The sequence below is a fragment of the Protomyctophum parallelum genome (genome assembly GCF_964188405.1).
Source record: "Protomyctophum parallelum genome assembly, chromosome: 12".
Taxonomy (NCBI): domain Eukaryota; kingdom Metazoa; phylum Chordata; class Actinopteri; order Myctophiformes; family Myctophidae; genus Protomyctophum; species Protomyctophum parallelum.
Genome location: NC_139712.1, coordinates 27,535,919 through 27,556,349, shown reverse-complemented (window position 1 = coordinate 27,556,349; position 20,431 = coordinate 27,535,919). Strand labels below are relative to the sequence as shown.

Genomic DNA, 20,431 nt, shown 5'->3' with positions numbered 1-20,431 from the left:
AGTTAAATCAATATAGTGGACTTCAACGTGGAGATAAATTGGGGTGATTCTCTCCTTGCTGATTGTCATCTAATGTGTGTGATTATCTGTCTGTATTTATAGCTTGATGATCGATATGACGGAGCTTCACAAAGAGCAGAAGGTCGACGAGGTACATTTCCTGATACTGATACTGACTGATAGTATCTGACTGATAGTATCTGACTGATCTTTGTCTTACGATTAAGTCAGTTGGAATAATAACGACAAATGAACTTTCAATAATCCAATTTAGTTACAAAAGAAAGGATTGCAGCTCTAAATTGATACTTTAGCATTTCAAACCAATTAAATATGCACTTTGACATTTGACTTTGACAACAATTAACAAGTAACAACAATGTGTTATGAAACTGCTTAGCTGACAAGAAGCTTAATAAGGTTCTGTCGTGATACAGTAGCATTGTAGCAACCAGTAACTCATAGCACTTTGTATGTAACACCTGAGGGGTCTGTAAAATACTCACTCATATCATAATCATAATAATTTCTTTTTTAACTTGTTAAACTGTTTGTTTGTTTTCACAGAAGTGAAGAGTTGAGAAATAATAAGTTGTGGCATTAACAGCTCCTCTTAATAAACCCCACAAGTATAATGTACAAGAATAAATACATTGAATTTTCACCCCAAAGAAAAAGGACAACAGAAAACAAAACAAACAAACCTTAAATACAGGATCAACAGTAAACAGCCAATGCATTTTTTTTGTGCCACTTCCTTCAGGAAGTCTTTTACAAAGTATTAAGACCAGAATTCTTAGTCATTTCCTTATCTGCATTCTGCACCTACAGTATCTGTTGTGGAATTCTGGATCAACCGGTAATGAATTAGACAAGAGGAGTAAGAGACAATATTCAAGGTGGCGTTGCTTTAATGTAGTGGTTCCCAAACGTTTTAGCCCATGACCCAAAGGAGAAATTTGATGTCTCTCTGGGACCCAAACTAGTGAAAATAGCAGATCTAAAAGCTCCCAACACGTCACTTTGTGCCGTGTTATGAGCTTGTAGATCTTATACATTTGTTTTATAATTTATTGAATTTCTTCGATTTTCTTTTTATTTCCTTATGAAATAATAATTAAAGACAAAATGTATGAAACAAATATAAGGAAACCCACAAATGGGTCTCGACCCAGTGTTTGGAAACCAGTGCTTTAATGTGCATGATATCAGGGGAGAAGTACAATAACACTCACCAGGTGTGTGTGTGTGTGTGTGTGTGTGTGTGTGTGTGTGTGTGTGTGTGTGTGTGTGTGTGTGTGTGTGTGTGTGTGTGTGTGTGTGTGTGTGTGTGTGTGTGTGTGCGTGCGCGTGCGCGCATTTTAATAATAATAATAATAATATGAATATTTATAACGTGCTTTACATTTTTGCAAATCACAAAGTGCTACAGGCTTTTGAAAACAAATGACATAAAGATAACAAAGGATAACAGAGGACAAAAACGAATTATTCTGTTTGAGTATCTTTATTGCTGATTTGTTTTGTATTGTTTTGTCTGCCCCGAGCACACACTCCAATCAATGTTTCATTTAAATGCTAATAAATGAAAACTTGAATTGTCGCAGTGGTTCGACCTGGAAGAAGTGTCAACGGGGAAACTACACTTGAAGCTCGAGTGGCTGTCTCTGCTCTCCATTCCTGATCAATTGGACCAGGTAGAGAGACTCCCATAATGTGTGATTATACTCACTCTAAGAAATCTGCTGTCGGGCAGAAACCAGCTACGGCATGTCCAAAATATTAACTTTTCAGGAAATGAAAAATGTTTTTAGAACAACGCAATACTGCCTCATATCAAAGTTGGTATGGTGACTTCATACAGTGCATTGCCATATACTTGAATGTGTCCTTATATTGTCATCACTTTACTCAAATACAGCTCAAGTGGAGTTTTATTGTCCTGTCTGACTTCTGTCGTCATTCTAATCGATGATGGACACAATGACTAGACACAAGTTGGAGTTGGGTGGTTTGCCTGACAGTTTGAGGATCCAATTGAGTCGGGACGATTAGTCAGAAGGGCTTTTTAATACCTTTCATTGGTTCACCCACGCACAGACATAAAGGGTGTTCAATAGGACAGAATTGATACAGCTGGTTTCTGCCCGACAGCAACAAGATATTAGAACCATTCAGGTGTTATTGTTCACATGCTTTTTTATCATTTTTATCTCATAATATAATTCTCCTCGGGGTAACTGTCAACCAGGTGCTGAGAAGTGTACGTGCAGACAGGAGTCTGGCCAACGATGGGCTGTCCTCGGCTCTGCTGGTGGTCCATCTGGATTCAGCAAAGAACCTGCCGGTAAGTTGTAGCATCCCTCACTTTACATGGTATTTGTAGTAGTCAGTCAGTGATGGACCAAGTACTCAAATGTGTTACTTGAGTAAAAGCATCAATACAGCAATACTCTGCTACAAGTAAAAGTATGGTATTCAAAATGTACTGTACTTGAGTAAAGGTACAAAAGTTTCAGCATCAAAATATATTTAAAGTACCGGTACTCATTGAAGTTTTCAGATGTATTCAAAGGTATTTTGAAAATAGCCAAAGTACCGGTATAGCCTATAGGGCTGAAGTGGTTTCTGTATGTTGTGTAATAATAATCCAAATCTACAATGTAACTAGTAACTGAAGTTTTAGATTAATTGTAGTGGAGAAAAGGTACAATATTTCGTGGGGTAGTGGAACATTTTAAATACTCCAGTAAAGCAAAAGTGCCCAACAGTACTCATGTTACTTTCCACCACTGTGTAGTACTGTATGCAACATTACACATTACGTGACACTAAAATATCTAAGCAATATTTTCACAAAAATATAGAAAGACAACAGAAACTAAGAAGAACTTTTTTTCCATACACCCAAAACACATAAAAATAACCTACAGGTTTTCCTTGACTGATTGAAGGTCTAAGGACAGGTGTTTGGCATTGCATTGCCTTTCCTTCGTTAAATGTGCCTTTTGAGACTTGTAACAGAGGCTACTCTAATAAATGACTTTACTTACTTAGCCAGTTTAGTGAGGCATGCCAGTGTAAAACCCTGTCAAAACATTTGAACTGTGGGCAAACAGAGGCAACACTGTGCTATTATTTCCACATGCACTTCCTTGTATTATACTGTATAATGTAGTGGTTCTCTTAACATCGTGCCATGAGTCAGGTCCAGGCGTGCCTTCGGATGTTATGACAATTACACATTGCAACGTATACAACTACACAAAAAGTTACATTCTTTAATTTAGCATATGAGCCTGGTGTCCTTATTTTGCCCATGTCATACGCGATAACTTTGACTTTTATATTTTATTGTAATTTTTTGTAGATCTACCATTGTTGCTGTTTTTAAACATTTGTGAAAAACTTTTACTGTGTCATAAGATGTGTTATAGAGGCAATATTGCACGGTTACTACAAACTGTTTGGCAAAAAAAAAATAATAATAAAAGGTATAATGAATATTGACATTTCAGGAGCAAAATGTTATGTCTGTTTCTACTTTGTATGACATTTGTACTAATCTACATTCTGAATTCCAGCTGAACTGGATTTATCCTCAACTTAACTATGTCAAACTTGGCCCGGAAAAAGAAAACAGGACCTTGTAGCAATGCCATCTTTCTGTTGCAAAACGTTCAATGCTGTCAAGAGTGAGTCAGGAGAAAATAACCCAATGTGAGGTGTTTTATGGCATATGAATATTCACAAGGAGATTTATACAAGAGAACAAAGAGCCAGGAACCAACACTGGTGACATGACATACTCAACAAACAGAAAACACAGGGGAGTGTATAAATAGACACAACTATTGACAGTACACAGGTGAACAGATGGACAATTTACTCATGATTGGCTTAGAGTCTCTAGACTAACACAGGACCCAGGACTGGAAAGACAAGACATGTACTGTACAACAAAGGAAGACAGAAAACGCTCTAGAACATTAATTTGAAATGAAACAAAACTGTATAGTAAAGGCTAACTAACTACAATACAGAAATCAGGAAACTCAATAAAATGTCAGTAATACAAAACAAGGGAGACAGATCATTTCTGGTTTGGTTAGGAAACCAATCACGACTCAACATCCTTGCTCCAAAGTCCTAATTTTGGCCCTTAGTTGAGGACCTGTGAATTTCACAGCTAGCCCATGTACAGTGAAGTCAGGCTATGTACAGTAGCCGCCTCACAACTCTTCCCCTAACCTTATTCCTCTATTCATCTTTCATCCAAGAGCGTCTTCACTGGGAGCTTGGGCTGTGGAAACCTAAGAGAGAGAAGAGCATCTGGCCTAGTTTTTTGCGAGAACAACAATACCTCAGAGTATAGAACATTATTTGTGAGTCCCACCGGAGCTTTGCATCCTGATAGCATTAGCAGTGTGTCTTGCATTAGAAGTGTGCATTGGCATGGATTGAACAACAGTAACAAAATGACTTGTTCCGTAAAAAGCATGCCTTAAATGACTACACAAATGTCTTCTGTATTAACAGCTAGCTCAAAAGCCTAGTAAGACTACATTAAATTACACATGGTATAATCAGTAGGCAACCATGTGACATATTCTGGCTGAATATAGCCGACTCATGGCCTGGGTTGTTTCTCAGCGGTCCAGGCACCTTGGCCGGTAGCCCGAGCCTGGCAGTGTGCCGCGGGTTCGACTCCCGATCCCGACGGCCCTTACTGTGTCACTCCCCCATCTCTCGACCCCATTTCCTGTCAGCCTATATATATATATATATATATATATATATATAATAGCCGACTCATTAGTAAGACTAGGAAAAACAATGTACAATTAGGCATTTAGCAGACGCTCTTAATCCAGAGCGATTTTCATTTAGCTAAAGCAAGGAAAACATGAGGTAATACATCAAATGCATAGAAATTGTAATCAAACCAAGAACCTATCATCAGTCTAAACAGTATAATATCAAAAGATCTATAATATGTACATACATACAAACTAACTATACACACTATAGGATATTAGGATGCCAGATCTATATTAATGACCATTCTGTACATAACATGCTATCTACTGTAAATAAAAAAATAGCCTTTGAGTAGCCACTTCACTGGCCCTTGACCGATATTCATGCCAAGTTTAGGGGCAAATGTGCGACTGGTCTGCCGTGGGAACGCCATTGCAACAAACAACGGAGTCTCCAACTATTGTACTATTATAGATGGATCCTGTGAATTCTGGTTCAAGTTGTCAAACACCTGAAGCACTACATTTGTTGCCAAAAGTTCCTAAATGATCAGTCTTTTATCTCACGTTGCAGTGAGCCAATTAGTGTGAAATCCTACTGAAATAGAAGGGCTTGTTAAAAGTCACACAATGTCTCCCGTTGAGAGCTCATTCTTGCCTTTTCCAAAAAGAAAGGATGACTATGCACTTTGCAGACCTTGTCAGTCAGTCAGTCCCCGCCTTCCCCCCATTGAAATCGATGTTGCCACACAGCAATATCCCCAGTGTTAATTTAACTCGGACTGAAAGTGGACCCAAATTGGTCAACTTTTGCACTCTTGTACTTAAATTAACAGACGCTTTTACTGTGCAAAATCTCCCTGCAAAGTCACCACCAGTGATATAATGATTTGAAATTTTGAATCATTCCTCCTCCCGCCATGCTTCATTTCAGTGCCCTCGTCATAACGTTTCTCAAGCCTAATTTGGTTGTTGTCGTGCCTCCTCATACTAACCGTGGGCGTGATTTTCTCCTCATCTCTCTGTGGTTTAAAGAGCAACCTGTCAGATTTCAACTATGATGGTTTGAAGCAAGCCTCTGTCTTTAAGGCCCTGAAGGTAATGTGGGAAAAGCTTCAGTGCACGTGCAGATTACACCCCCGGGTGTCTTTTCTCTATTCACCGTCAAGTGTGCCATCAAGTCATTGTGATGATTGTTCTTCAACAAACTTTGCAACTATTATTTGTTTTTTGTTTTTGTAAATGCATGAAATTGGACACTCACGTCTTGAATGCTTATGGTTTGTTATGTAATGCTATGCTTCACTAGCACTGTATTGTGTGACTTTATACCTTCTCACGAAGAATTCTCTAATTTCTCATCTGGTCTTGCACAGGGAATGTCTATTAAATTGTTATTCTAAAAATATGTGAATGTGAGCGTGCAGGGTTAGGTAGAGATTTAGAGAAAATAAGAAATCAAAAGCCTCTTGTCATTGTTCAATCAAAATGCACTGGAAAGGTGTACTGATGTCTTTTAGAACCTTCATGTACTATAAATCAGGGTTTCTCAAAGTGCGTGTTGTAAGTCACAGAATACTCTGATAATATTTTAAATCTATCAATATAACTTCAGTTTAACCCCTTAGACCCTCTATACTGTACTTACGGTAACATAATAGAGATGCTGGTGTTCAAGTGGTTAAATGTCAAGTATAAAGTTATTTGTCCTAATAATGGGAACTGATGTTCTCTCAAGTTCTCCTCGTGACATTCTGTATCTTAGGAGAAAATATCTACATATTTAGATTATTTACGTAGCGTAATATGCCATGAATGAAACGTTCTTAAAAATCTGTGTAATGTCATTCATCCTTCATCCATGGGTGAAAACATTATTTCCAGCGGTGCCCTGAGTAAAAAAGAAGAAAGAAAAAAGTTTGAGAACTCACACCTCAAGACATGCAAGAGATCATACAGTACATTTTATACCTCTTAAAACTTTAACTAGCTGTGATGAAAGGCAGTATGTGGTTTGCCCAGATTCTTGTTTCTTAAGCTGACATTCACATTCACATTCACATTCACATTCTGCCAGAAGGGACGAGATCTCAATGTGGTAACTTAAAACTCCATTGTCATCAGTCAGGCAGGTATTGCTGTAGGTGTATAGGCTATTATTAATCTGTAACGTTCACCGAATAATAAATTATTTTAGTTGTCAACGTTCAGAACTCGGTGCTAAGATTAGAATGCGGAGGGAGACTCTTAGTTGCGTGGCAGTTTCCTTGGTAGCCTCTCTGCTTGCTGCCCTGCTTGTCAAAACCTACTATGGTTGTATTCTTTCCTGTCAAACTGGATGGGTTTTTTGAAGTTTGTGTTTGGATGTACATGTAAGTAAGTGAATGGGGATCTCACTGTTCCCCGAATGTGTTTGTTCGCTCTTGATGGGCTTCCCTGAATAAATAAAGGGACTGTCCCCCGTGGCTGTCCCCTGTGGCAATGTTCTAGCAGGAACACTGAGTGCCATTTCTGTTTGATTTCAACACAGTGTGGAAAGAAAAGCAGCAGTGAGCCCAGCCCTCATGTCCAGTTCACTGTGGGACACAAAACTTTTGACAGTAAGGTGAGGAAAAATATTTGTCATCTAATGACTGCTTTCATATGATGTTTTGACTAATGGACAGATTTAACCTATTAAAATCTGTGGCCCATTCTACAAATGGTCTACTAAATTGGTCTACTAAATCTACAAACCTTTTTATGATTCAAAATTATTCAATATTCTCAAAATTCAACACTTTCAAGATAAAAAATAAATATATATACAGTAGATGTACGAGCTTAACTATTTTTGAACTGCCAACGCTAAAAATCTAAAATGATTGAATGGGTTAAAGTTGGTGGCCCCAAGTGGCAACGACAATTTTGATACTCGCCACTGAAGCTCATCTTAGGAACTTTTACAGCATTTTAATCAATGGATTGAAATAAGCATTAACGTTAAAGGAGAATTCCATGCTAGAATGCCTTCTTATCTTTCTTACCTTTCTTTGTAGTTGTTACGTCCCCACCAAAGAGGTCCAGGTGTTTTTTTGTGCAAAAACTCCTTATTGGCTATTTTCCCTACCATAAGCCCTCAATGAATTGCATTGCATTGAATGGGAATTGAATGGGGCTGTGGGGTGTTATGCTAGTTCGCTTATTTCCATCGAAAGAAGTAGTAAAGTGTGCCGCTTGGGATATTATTTACATTATGAAGAGAGGATATATACAAAGAAATTATAATTTTGAGCGATGGAAATAAGCGAATTAGCACAACACCCCATAGCCCCATTCAATTCCCATTCAATTCAATGCAATTCATTTAGGGTTTATGGTAGGGGAAATAGCCAATAAGGAGCTTTTGCACAAAATAACACCTGGACCTCTTTGGTGGGGACGTAACAACTACAAAGAAAGGTAAGAAAGCCTTTTAGTATGGAATTCTCCTTTAAGGAGAAACCAGATGAATTCAGGAGTATAACATAATAATACACATTTCCAATACTGGGATACAAAAAAGTATGCCCATTGATTGATTGATTGAAATATTTATTAACAGTTTGTAGAATTTACAGTACATTTTAAGCACAAACTCAATACAAAGACTGTCAACTGTGAGTGGACGACCCAATTAAGCATTACACTTGTTTACAACAGGGTCCACATTGTTCAATTCATCAATGCCATAATATTACTAATAATGAGAGAAGGAAAAAAGAGAGTGTGACAAATTAATTACACAAGATATACAAAGAAGATATTGCTTAATTTAATGACCTTTCTTTTAACCCATTTCAGATGAACAATTCTTTACAGGATGTGACCTTTGTGGTTCTTGATTATCTCTTACATGTAGCGTATTTCTGTAGTTGTTCTTAGTTGCTGTTAATAACATTGTTTCAAATTACTCCAGTCAGAGAATTAATGCTTTCCATGCCAAATGTAATGAACTTGTCCCCATATGACCTGTAGACGCGGTATAAGACCATTGAACCGCTGTGGGAGGAGGCCTTCTCGTTTCTTGTTCACAACCCCAGAAGACAAGAGCTGGAGTTGGAGGTATAATATAACACTGACTGCATATAAGAGCCGGTTTATCAACAGCATGTGCTTTTTTCCCCCTATTCTTCTGAAATGTTCACAAAGGAGTTGAGTTTTTTTTTCTTTTTAACCTACTTTTTATTTGCAGGTAAACATAAAAAAAGTTAAAAAAAACATAAAATGACAGTTACAGTGCAAGGGTTCAGATAAACAACGTATTCCAGTCCATTTATCATTGTCAACATTGGTGTTGTTCTGTTGATTTCTATATTCAGTCCATTTCTCCCATTTTTCAATGAATAGTTCCTCTTGTAGTCTCAATGCATGAGTTAGTTTCTCCATTACAAATATCTCCTCCACAATGCTCAGCCACTGCTCACAAACTGGAGGTTCTGGTGAGTTTTTTAATCAATTAAATGAATCATTCTATTCCCAGGTGAAGGATGACAAGCACAAATGCACCTTGGGCAATTTGACAGTGCCTCTGAGCTGCCTGTTGGTAGAGGAGGACATGACGTTAACTCAGAGCTTCCCCCTCAGGAACTCTGGCCCCAGCTCTACCATCAAGCTCAAGATGGCCCTGAGGGTAACTCCACTGCACTGCATAAACAATTTCCAAAACGGCAAAAGTAGCAGATCTACAAGCTCAAAACACATCACTTCGCGTCCGCGTTTCGAGCTTGTGACAATAGCGGTATATGCAGGCTACATGATAGTTCACACATACGCACGCACGCACACACGCACATACACACGCACATGCGCGCACACACACACACACACACACACACACAAAATTTGTACTGTTAAAGCACATTTCCAGGACGTTATTACAGCAATTACTTTATTGTCTCCAACAGGCCGAATTCATGGGCAAAACAATTGTTTTTATATTACTCCTCCAGATTCTGTCCAAAAATCCCGCAAATCGTTACATACTATATATATATATATATACTATATTCTATAGTCATGTGTTCAAGACGGATCAAATCATCCAATTGCCATCCAAGGCATAAGAAGAAATGTCACCCTTTGGCCTATTATAGTGCCACCAGGAGGCCACAACCTGACCTGGCCTGCCCTGGTGGAGACCTGTGCCCCGAGGGGCACTTTATCTAGTTTGTATTTGAATTTAAATGATTCAGGTTTTTTCTGTGATGTTACATCGCAAAAGAAACTGACTGTGTGAAGAACACAATTTACAATTTACAATTTAGGCATTTAGCAGACGCTCTTAATCCAGAGCGACTTACATTTAAGCAAGAACAAAGCATGGGAATACATCACATAAAAAGCATTTATCATGAAACATGCGTAAGCTAAGAAAGTAACAGTGGAATATTTATATAGTGAAACTATACATACACTATACATATAAACTATACATCTTTACTACTATGCTATATATGTGTACTATGGCGTGCTATGACTACATACAATACAATTACAGTGCTGTCTACATAACATGCTATAAGTCTGTATCAAATGCTATATAATCCAACAGAAATGCTATCTAAGGACACCTGTCTAACACCTGTCACCTGTCACCTGTCTAACGTCTATCTAACACCTGTAACAGCTGTGTTATGAGCGTACTAGCGTAGTACGCCTGTCACAATTATGACCTAATAGCCTAATCGCAATTACGGTATTTCAGATAATCACAATTATTTGAGATAATCGCAATTATTTTGTCATAAGCGTTTCCTTGTTGAAGAATTGTCATACTGTACATCAAGTGTTTGGATTAGCTATTTCCGCTATGTGTAAAAATAATGAATGTCAGTATACGTCAATGTCATACCGTATATGCCCTGTGCATTATTTGATTACCAGGCAAACAGAAATGTATTCTTTATTCATATGTTCACAATGGTCAATGCCACAAACACAATTATATCGTTAATTGCAATTATTTGTGTGACAATTTGTAATCGTGACAGCCCTACAGTGTAGCACAGAAGGTGGTTGCTCTCAGACAGTAATATTGTCATTGTCGTTGCCATAGATCTTGTACCTTGAGAAGCAGGGCACATCAGACCAACCGTCCTCCGTCCAGGTCAGGAAATCCAGCGCGGCCCAGCCCTCCGCCGTCCCCCCCACCCAGAAACGCTCGGTCTCAGAGACCATCCTTCCCCCGCCCGCCCCCACGTCGCCCATAGACGCCTCGACCCTCACCCTGCATCGCAAGGACGGTGCCTCCACCCTCAACCTCCTCCATCGCAAGGACGGCGCTTCTACGCTCACGTTGCATCGCAAGGACGGTGTCTCCATCCATAACCTCCACCGCAAGGACGGTGTCTCCACCCATAACCTTCACCGCAAGGACGGTGATCCGTACTCGGCGAGTCCCATCCGGAGCACCTCCAACCTGAATGACTGTGGTTGTATTTCCAGCTCTCAGAAACACCTGCCTCATAATGAGTCCAACATGAGCCTGGCTTCAGACATCTCCCTACCCTTTGCCACCGTGGAACTTCAGCAAAGACTACGCCAACTGCAGAAGTAAGTTTGCCTTATCTTAACATTATGTCACACTAGAGCAGGGGTTCTCAACCTCTCTGGCTGGGGCCCACCGGAAATGCTTTGGCCTTGTCTCGTGAACCCCGGCCCATACCCCCCCTCCTCCTGCCCCCAATACAAATTGACGGCTACAATGACTTTAATAATAGAGAAAATACATCATAAATAAATACTGAAACCAGATATAATTGTTAAGGAAAGTTTATGCATTTACTATGTGTACTATGTAAACTCTTAATTTCCATTTTCCAGCCATTCAGTATATACATATATATTTTTAAATAACCTGGGACCCCCCAAAATAATTTGACGACCCCCCCCCCCCCCCCCCCCCCCCCCCCCCCGAGGGACCCCTGGCACTATAGTACACGGTCAAGTTGGAACTCCCCATTGGAATGCATTGGAGTTCTTGTTAGCAACAATTTGTGGTTGGATTGTGGCTGGTAATAGTAACCATGTTATAAAAGCAATGACGTAATCAAGGCCGTGATAAATCATATTGTATTATATCATGGTTAATGTTTAATAGACTCACCCCCCACCCCCACCCCCTGAAAACATGGGTAGGGTAGGGTTTAGAAGACGTTTTTAGAATTGGCCTCAGGTCTACGGTATATGGATTAATTATTATATTCAATTCTTTGTATGTAAATGTACACATACGGTATAATATGTAAAGTTCAGGATTACTACCCGTACTGTAGAGAGCTGTAATATGGTTGCGTGTTTTTCAGTGGCTCTGGTCCCAGTCACTACCCCCTGGGTGAGGTTCAGCTGACGGTGAGACACAGCTCCCAGAGGAACAAGCTCATAGTGGTGGTGCACGCCTGTCGGTGAGATGAACTGCACTTCAGTCTTTTAGCTGCGAATGCAAATATAACACTTCTACTTCTACTTTTTATTATTATTACAAAACCTCCTCTCAGTCCTACATTCACTTTGGCTATTTGAGCATAGACGATCTACAAGCTCACAATGTGCCACGATGCGACACATTGTGACCTTGTAGATCTGCTATTTTCAAAACTTTTCTATACACTTTGAAAACTTGAAATCATGATGAGTATTTTTACTTTTGGTACTTTAAGTACATTGATGCCAATACGTTTGTACTACTACTCAAGTCAATTTGGAATATCAAACTTTGATACTTACTACAGAATATTTTTACATTGTGGTATTGATAATTTTTCTTACTTAAGTTAAAAGGGTAGTACATCTTCCATCACTGGCCTAATGCTTTTCAAAGTCTAGAATTAAACCAGCCCGTGTTTAAAGTCAGAAAAACAAGAAGCTGTGGTTAACGTGTGACACAAATGTCTTTTTGTGTCCTCAGTAACTTGATAGCTTTCACTAAGGATGGTTCGGATCCGTTTATCCGGCTGTATCTCCTACCTGACAAGAGCAGAACAGGGAGAAGGAAGACCGGTACAATCAAGAAGACCCTAAACCCTATTTATGATCAGACGTGAGTTCACTTCAATTTCACTACTGTCAATACTACTGGCCTACTGTTTGTACCTGTGAATATAGGTTTTTCTGCCAGCATCGCAATTTGAATTGTGATAGAGACGTTCGAACGGGCTGTATTTTGCGTGTCTTAAGTACCAGGTCTTATTCCCTAACTTGAGTAAACTAAAGACCTGGAGGCGTGATCAATGCTATTTGGCTATTCTGAGTGGCCAAAGAGCATTGATCACGCCTCCAGGTCTTTAGTTTACTCAAGTTAGGGAATAAGACCTGGTACTTAAGACACGCAAAATACAGCCCGAATTAAAGCTCTAGCACCGGATTTGAACACGGTTTCCCGCGCAAGGGATGAAATGTTTTACCATTTAGCTACTAGAGCCTGTCTGCTTACTCAGCAGATAAATAGAATATTGACCATCAATTCAAAGTTCATGCCAGATCCTGTCTAGGTGAGACATGACCTTTACATAATGTAAATGTCTCAATAGAAGAGCAGGGAGACAAACTACAACCACCCTAATTGTATAATTAACATATTCTACCATATAGATTGGACAAAATGTATTCATTAAAAAGGTTACATAGTGCTGCTTTAAAGGGTAACTTTTTAATTTAAAAGAAAAAGAAAACAATACTAATTAAATTTGTTAGTGTTACTGTGGAATGAACAAAACTATATGACAGACAGATGGTCCTGTGATCTCGTGAGGGCAGCTGCTGCTGTGCAAGGTTACAGGGATCCAGAGCCTTGTGAGAAATTGCGCGGCAGAACGTTTTTTTTTAAATTCAAACCTTAATTTTCACATTTGAACGTTGTTCATTAAAAATATATATTTGATATAGGTTTGACTATTGAGTATTTTTTGACGGCTCTAATAAGAATTGTGTTTAATGTGTTTACTAATGTGCTTTCAATGGATATGGCACTGTTTAGCCTATTTTTGTTAGACAGCCATCACATTACAATGTTATGTAGACTACATAATTATGGCGACAGGGAAACATCAAAACATGCAACACACTTGTTATGAAAGTGCGACATCTAGTGGCTGAATGTTGTCCATTGCCACTTCAATGATTAATTCCTTCATGTGTCTATAGTGTGTGGCTAATGTGTGGCTCAAATTTATACCAAACATATTTTGTAGCCTACTTGATTGTTAAAATGATTAATTAATCGTCTTGCCATTGTATGATTTATTTATTTTAGATAAGATATGTTATGGATATAGTTCAACTTAAACCTATAGGCTATAATATAGCCCAAATGCGTGTGTGTATTTCTTAACTGTGTGTTGTCTTTAGAAGGAGCGTGGCGCGTAACAACTGGTTTGCATTCATACTTTTTCTGTTCACAATTTTAATAGAATCTCTGTATCCACAAATTCAAAATGTTTACAGGTTACAACTTCCAGTAGTACAAACACAAACCCTAAGTTACGTTATGAGTAAGCTTTAAACGATTTAACGTAAATCGATTGTAAATTGATTCAAAGTGGTGACAATTTAAAACGTGATGCAGCAGAGGGTGCGTAAAAATACAATTAAAAGATAAAGAAAATACTGGACACTGTGTAAGAGAAATTCTATTAAAAAAAATCTGTCATTTGTCTGGAAAATAATGTTGTTATTAAAACACGGAGCCCAAGTACAACATAGTTTTGTCATTAATCTTATTTATTTTGTGCAGGTTTGAGTTCAGTGTATCTATGGTAGAGCTCCACCGGAGGACATTGGATGTCGCTGTGAAGAATGGAGGGAGCATTCTCTCCAAACACAAAGGACTTTTGGGAAAGGTAACTGTTATCTTTTATCTATTGATTTTCTTTACTTCTTTAATGGCCTTTGCCACACAGCTACATCCTGAGGGTTAGTTTAATCCTGAGTGGCTGTAAAAACACTCTCATATTGGGTTTGTTGTTCGCTCAGAGACTAACTCATTAAAGTAAAATGTACTACTTGTGCTGATCAGGCAAGTTGAGCAGGCAGGTTGTTTTAAACTCTCTGGTCAGTGCTTAGATTGTAGTATTTATCCAGTCTGGATAATTATGTTTTTGTCCAGTTTTGGTTTAAAAACATTCATCACACAAAACACAGCGAAAAAAACAAGGCTATACCAAGCACATTGAGTTTAATTTAATACCCAGTTTGTACAGTAGAAGACGAGCTATGGCTCATGGATCATAGCACTGGGCATTTATAGTCAACCAATCGATGCTGTGACACATTCATCTCACAGCTCCTAGAAATGTGAGGAGGTAGGAGGAAAAGCACATGAGACAGTCCAAATTAGTGGCTCAGGGGTAGAGCTGGGGCCTTCGATCCCGAGCTCCCCCAGAGTTAGTGTCGAAGTGTCCTTGAGAAAGACGCCTGAAGTTACAGTACATCACTATGGTCACAAAATGCTGCTTCACTTGGTCTTTAAAATGACTGGAAATGTCCATCAATGGAATTTTGTTTCATAGGTATTATGTTAATAATTGATTTAATTGTTTGTGCTATCACAGGTGCTGGTAGATTTGAGTGGAGAGGACATCACAAAAGGCGGGACACAATGGTAATCTTTCTTTTTCTGATCTTGCCATATTTCGTTTTTGTAAGGATGTATTCATTTTTATTTTAGTATCCCCTTGAAAACAAGATGCTACATCTCAAGGGGTTATTCCTAATAAAACAATACCATTTCAACCATCAATTTATATTCCATCACACAATGGTGTTGCTTGTGCCACAGCACTATGTAGCTTTTTAAGAACTATATGGCACATATGTGGCACATTAACATTATAAAGTTAGAACTTACACATGTAAGCAATAACAATCATCCTTACATAATGTATAGAGTCCCTGCTAAGGGCTTGACTGTATTACTATGCATAGGGGAGACAATGAGTTTCATCCTGCCAAGGCACCGAGGCAGAACTGCCCGTCAAAGTGAAGACTGGCCAATCACAACGCGTTCTCGCCGGACATGCAAGCTGTTGGCTGCCATGGTATTTGTTTCCAAAGTGGCGACTGATACCCCAAACTACATAGTGCCGCTGAGTGATTGAGGGATTGGATATTTATTAACTTTACTTTCTTATCATAGGTATGATCTTACTGAAGACGGCTCGTCAAAAGGTCTTCAGGCAGGAGATGGACAGAAGGCACATTGATACATCTCCCCCTGCTGTAATAGCCTGGGCACATTTCTTTCGCTTCATTCATCTACATACCTTTTTGCCAAATCGTTTTTGTCAATCATTTCAACAGATGTTGAAGTCGATGTTGACGTTTTCCATTTATATCCTATAATTTCAATAATTGTGTGTTTTTAATTGTTCGAAATGCATCAAATGCCTTGTTTCTAAGTTGTCAGTGTATTATGTACAGTATAGTGGTTAATACGTATTATTACAATTTGCAGGGGTTTTTATGGCATTGTTATAATCTACACAATGTATTCCTTTATACCTTAAAGGACATAATAGGGACATTTCTTTTTGCTTCCACATCTCCTGACATTACACTCTCACCAAAGGGACGAATATGTCCACTGAAGTAGATAAAAGTAGCAGTTTTGACTTTAATCTGTTTTCTATGGTTGTCATGCCGTGTTATTTATTTGTTCACCACTTATCTTTATTTATACTCCACTACAAAAATGGAATGCATAGTACGCAAAGATGAAAATATTTGCTTGGAATATTTTAGGGGGACTTTGTGCAATATGTTTTCTCAATATTTTCTAAGATACCGAGGAGTGGTGAAACTTCAGGGCTATGTGAACTATGTGAATTGTGTAAAGTGCTGTATATTCTGCTATGATATGAAATTAATATATAGGATACTTGAATACAGTAAGAGTTTAACTGTTTTAGAACCAAGAGATGATAAATTAATTGAGGGAGCTAGAGTCTGAGCAGAGATATATGCTCATGTTTTGAGCAGCATCAGATGATTTTATTTTTGTTTTGTTTGTCATAAGGCAGACTTGTGCCATGGGCTTTGTTTTACTATGCACTTGTAATTGGGCTATATGTTGGAACATTTCCATGCTCATGTTTGCTTTTATTGTTATCTATCCTGTGCCTTATAAAGACAAGAGCTAGTTAACTTTTTTTTGGCATAATGAAGTTAAATATCTTGAAAGATACTGAGGGTGGCCTGAGGCTTTTGAAGAATAAAGAGTTAACTCTTGTGAGGGGAAAAAAGACTGGTTTGCTGATTTTTTAATTGTTGTGTTGCACAGAATAGTATTGATGATAGTGAGTAGTGATGTGAGCACTATTATGAAAAGAAAGCAGCTCATTTTTCATCATTAGCCTTAAAGATGGGTTATTGCCTATTATCACATTTATTTATTTTTGAGTGAGACAAATTTGATAAAGCAGTGGTTCCCCAACTTTTTAGCCCGTGACCCAAAAGAGAGATTAGATGTTTGCCTGTATGCGACCCAAACGAGTGAAAATAGAAGTTTCTCTGATTTTCTTTTTTATGAAATTACTGAAAAAAAAACATTGACTTTTGTTTTTAATCCATGATAACCTTTTTTGGGAATGTTTTTTGAAAATGGGAAGAAGAAATAAAGGGATCCATAAAAATGTGTCTGCGACCCACAAATGGGTCCCAGTGTTCAAGGTTCAAGGTTGTATACTTTATTGTCTCCACCAGGCCGAAGGCATGGGGAGAGAGTATGTTTTGCACTCCGTCCGTTTGTGTGTGTGTGTCTGTGTGTGTGTGTGTGTGTGTGTGTGTGTGTGTGCATGTGCATGTGCGTGTGCGTGTGTGTCCGTCCGTCCTTCCTTCTGTCCGTCAGTTACCAGATAATCTCCAGCACCGTTGGCCCGATCCATACCAAACTTTGCGCACACACTCCCTGGATGCCAACGATGAAGCCCCAAATATTCCTCAATGGCCTGTTATAGCGCCACCATGAGGCCGATTTAGGCAAAACACATTTCTGTAGTTTACTCCTAAACATTTTGCCAAACATCACACACATTCCTATATCCTCCTGGTGGAGACCTGTGCCCAGAAGGGCATTTTTTCTAGTTGTTACATCTTGTGTACAGCCTACACTAGGTACATAAGAGTCTAACTAATTTTTGTTTGGCTTCCTTCAGACAATGCAGCAGCATGATGGCATAACATTCAAAACAACAAGAACACAGCAAACAAAGAATAAAGAGTCCAAGAAAGAGCGATCAAAGAGCAAAAATAAATAGTAACATACAGTAGGCCTACACATGTGCATGATTTCCCTGTAGTAGGAAACAGGAACCACAGTGATAGGAGACCAATTTTATAGAGGGACCCCTGACACTTGGGCCCCAGGGCCCGACACAGGCCTGTTCATTGATCCAGCTCTGGTGACGGTACTTGATGAGAGGACACTGACCTCTAATGCAGTCAAATGGTGCCATGGCAGCAAGAGCAGCCTTCAGCTAGAAAAGACTCCACATTGAGGTTGATCGCACTGAGGAGTGTGGACCATAGCTAAGTCCAAATGCCTGCCTGCACAAACATTTGTGATTACATTTATTTCTGGCACTATTTGTTTGGGCTATTAAATGGTTGACCAAATCGCAGCAGGCCAAGTAAGTGCCTCCTCTGGGAGAGAGTGATTGTGTGTGTGTGTGTGTGTGTGTGTGTGTGTGTGTGTGTGTGTGTGTGTGTGTGTGTGTGTGTGTGTGTGTGTGTGCGCGTGTGTGTGTGTGTGTGTGTGTGTGTGTGTGTGTGTGTGTGTGTGTGTGTGCGTGTGCGTGTGTGTGTGTGTGTGTGTGTGTGTGTGTGTGTGTGTGTGTGTGAGAGAGAGAGAGAGCGAGAGAGGAGTGTGGAGGATTGACTGCCAGCATTGTGTGGGTAGATTCAAGATTCAATAATGTATTACCATTTCAATAAATAATTGATTGGAATTTGCCTTGGTGTGTGCACAGGGTAGACAAAACAATATATGGTTAGCTAATAGCTACAGTAGGCCTACACATCAGCATAAGCGTAAAAATGCAATAAAACACAGACACTTATGTTGCACCAGCAAACAAAACAAAACAAACTTTCTCTTTATTGTCAATGGCGTTTGAACAAAAAACAAACATTAAACCTGTATATAGGAGGGGATAGCCCCCTCTAAAATAACCAACAACAAAATAAAAATCACACCTGTGTGAAGTGAGGGGCGCTAATATATTTAAGTTTAACTCATGTTGATTAGGTGATGTAATGGTGATGTAAAACAAACAAACATTAAACGTCATTAACAATAAAGAGACAATATGACGTAAATCACACATTTATGACGTAGATCTTCCCTTCATTATCAATGTGTTTACAAAACAAACATTGAACTAAAGACAAACATTAAACCTGTGTATCCTCAATAAACCCTGAGCCAGAGCAGCATGCTAGCTACTATGAAGAGGAGAGCACATTAATCTGCCAGGCATTGCTCTTAAAGTCAGAGAGTGTGCACTAGTGACTAGTGCTACACAGAAATTGGTGGAATGGGAAGAATTTGCATGCTCACTCAATTCACATTTGCTGCTTCTTCATCTAGAAAGGAGCCAGCTTAGGTGGTTCGGGCATCTGGTTACGCCCCTCGGGTGTCTCCCTAGGGAGGTCCTCGAGGCATGTCCCGCATGGGAGGAGACCCCGGGGGCAGACCAAGGCGCAGTTGAAGGAAACACATCAACTCACTGGCCTTAGAACGTGACGTCTCGGGATCCCCCAGGAGGAAGTCACTTAATGTTGCTCTGGAGAGGGAAGTCTGGAGCTGGTGGAGCTGTTGCCCCCGCGACTCGACAACAGATAAGCGGTTGAAGATGGATGGATGGATGGATGGATAGATGGATATGGTCCCAATTCACATGCCAACTACAATATTGGCATGTGAAAACACTGAGGTAGGGATCCATTTAAGGCTGCGGACACATATGGGTCCCTTTGGTTTTTTGTTTCCTACATTTTGCTCTTAATTGTTAACAAGTTTTGGGAACCACTGATCTATTTGGTCAACCCACTGAGGTGAGGAGAATGGAAGAGGACAACAGGGCAGATGGAAGGAACAAATTAAAGGACAGACAGACTCCAAAACTCTGCTGAAAATATCAGCTTGCATGCATTGTGAGATTTTAGATGATCTGCTCTTTTCAGCTTGTTCCCTGCAGAATAGGGTTTCTAGGGTTCAAGTTGTTATTAATGTAAGAAATAAAGAATAAAAATAAAATAACACACACAAAGATTGGTGGCCCCCCCTGTAACTCTGAGGCCCTCCTATGGGTCCCCGTTGAAGTCCCCTGCAGTGTAGCCTCGGTCCCAGGCTTACTTATCTGCCTGCAGTGTGGAATTGTAGATGATGTGGGGCTATAATCCCATACTGTATATCCTAATCATTTGTCGCCATCTAGTGGTGGACAAACAGCCTCGCAGACGAGACGTGCTCCGTGAGCGGGCCGTGCTCCGTGAGGGCCGTGCTCCGTGAGGGGGCCGTACTCCCTGAGGGGACCGTGCTGCGTGAGGGCCCTCACGGAGCCCTCACGGAGCACGGCCCGCTCACGGAGCACGGCCCGCTCACGGAGCACGTCTCGTCTGCGAGACTGCAGCTGGGTGCTATTTGAGACTGAAGC

General features: G+C 39.6%; 1 protein-coding gene across 3 annotated transcripts in view; it reads left to right on the top strand.

The window, feature by feature from the left end:
• Window positions 1–17,221, top strand: part of esyt2b (extended synaptotagmin-like protein 2b) — a 51,905-nt gene extending 34,684 nt beyond the window's left edge. Inside the window, exons 11-23 of one of the 3 annotated variants that reach the window (XM_083778458.1) lie at window positions 103–151; window positions 1,608–1,697; window positions 2,252–2,347; window positions 5,796–5,858; window positions 7,291–7,365; window positions 8,757–8,843; window positions 9,262–9,411; window positions 10,837–11,333; window positions 12,086–12,184; window positions 12,688–12,819; window positions 14,512–14,617; window positions 15,329–15,378; window positions 15,913–17,221. In XM_083778458.1, coding sequence (XP_083634584.1) covers window positions 103–151; window positions 1,608–1,697; window positions 2,252–2,347; window positions 5,796–5,858; window positions 7,291–7,365; window positions 8,757–8,843; window positions 9,262–9,411; window positions 10,837–11,333; window positions 12,086–12,184; window positions 12,688–12,819; window positions 14,512–14,617; window positions 15,329–15,378; window positions 15,913–15,979 — 1,561 coding nt within the window. In that variant the 3' untranslated portion in view covers window positions 15,980–17,221. Of the gene's footprint in view, window positions 1–102; window positions 152–1,607; window positions 1,698–2,251; window positions 2,348–4,280; window positions 4,386–5,795; window positions 5,859–7,290; window positions 7,366–8,756; window positions 8,844–9,261; window positions 9,412–10,836; window positions 11,334–12,085; window positions 12,185–12,687; window positions 12,820–14,511; window positions 14,618–15,328; window positions 15,379–15,912 lie in introns of all 3 variants that reach the window. The other 2 variants (XM_083778457.1, XM_083778459.1) reach the window with 2 other exon arrangements.
• Window positions 17,222–20,431: the final 3,210 nt, after the last annotated feature.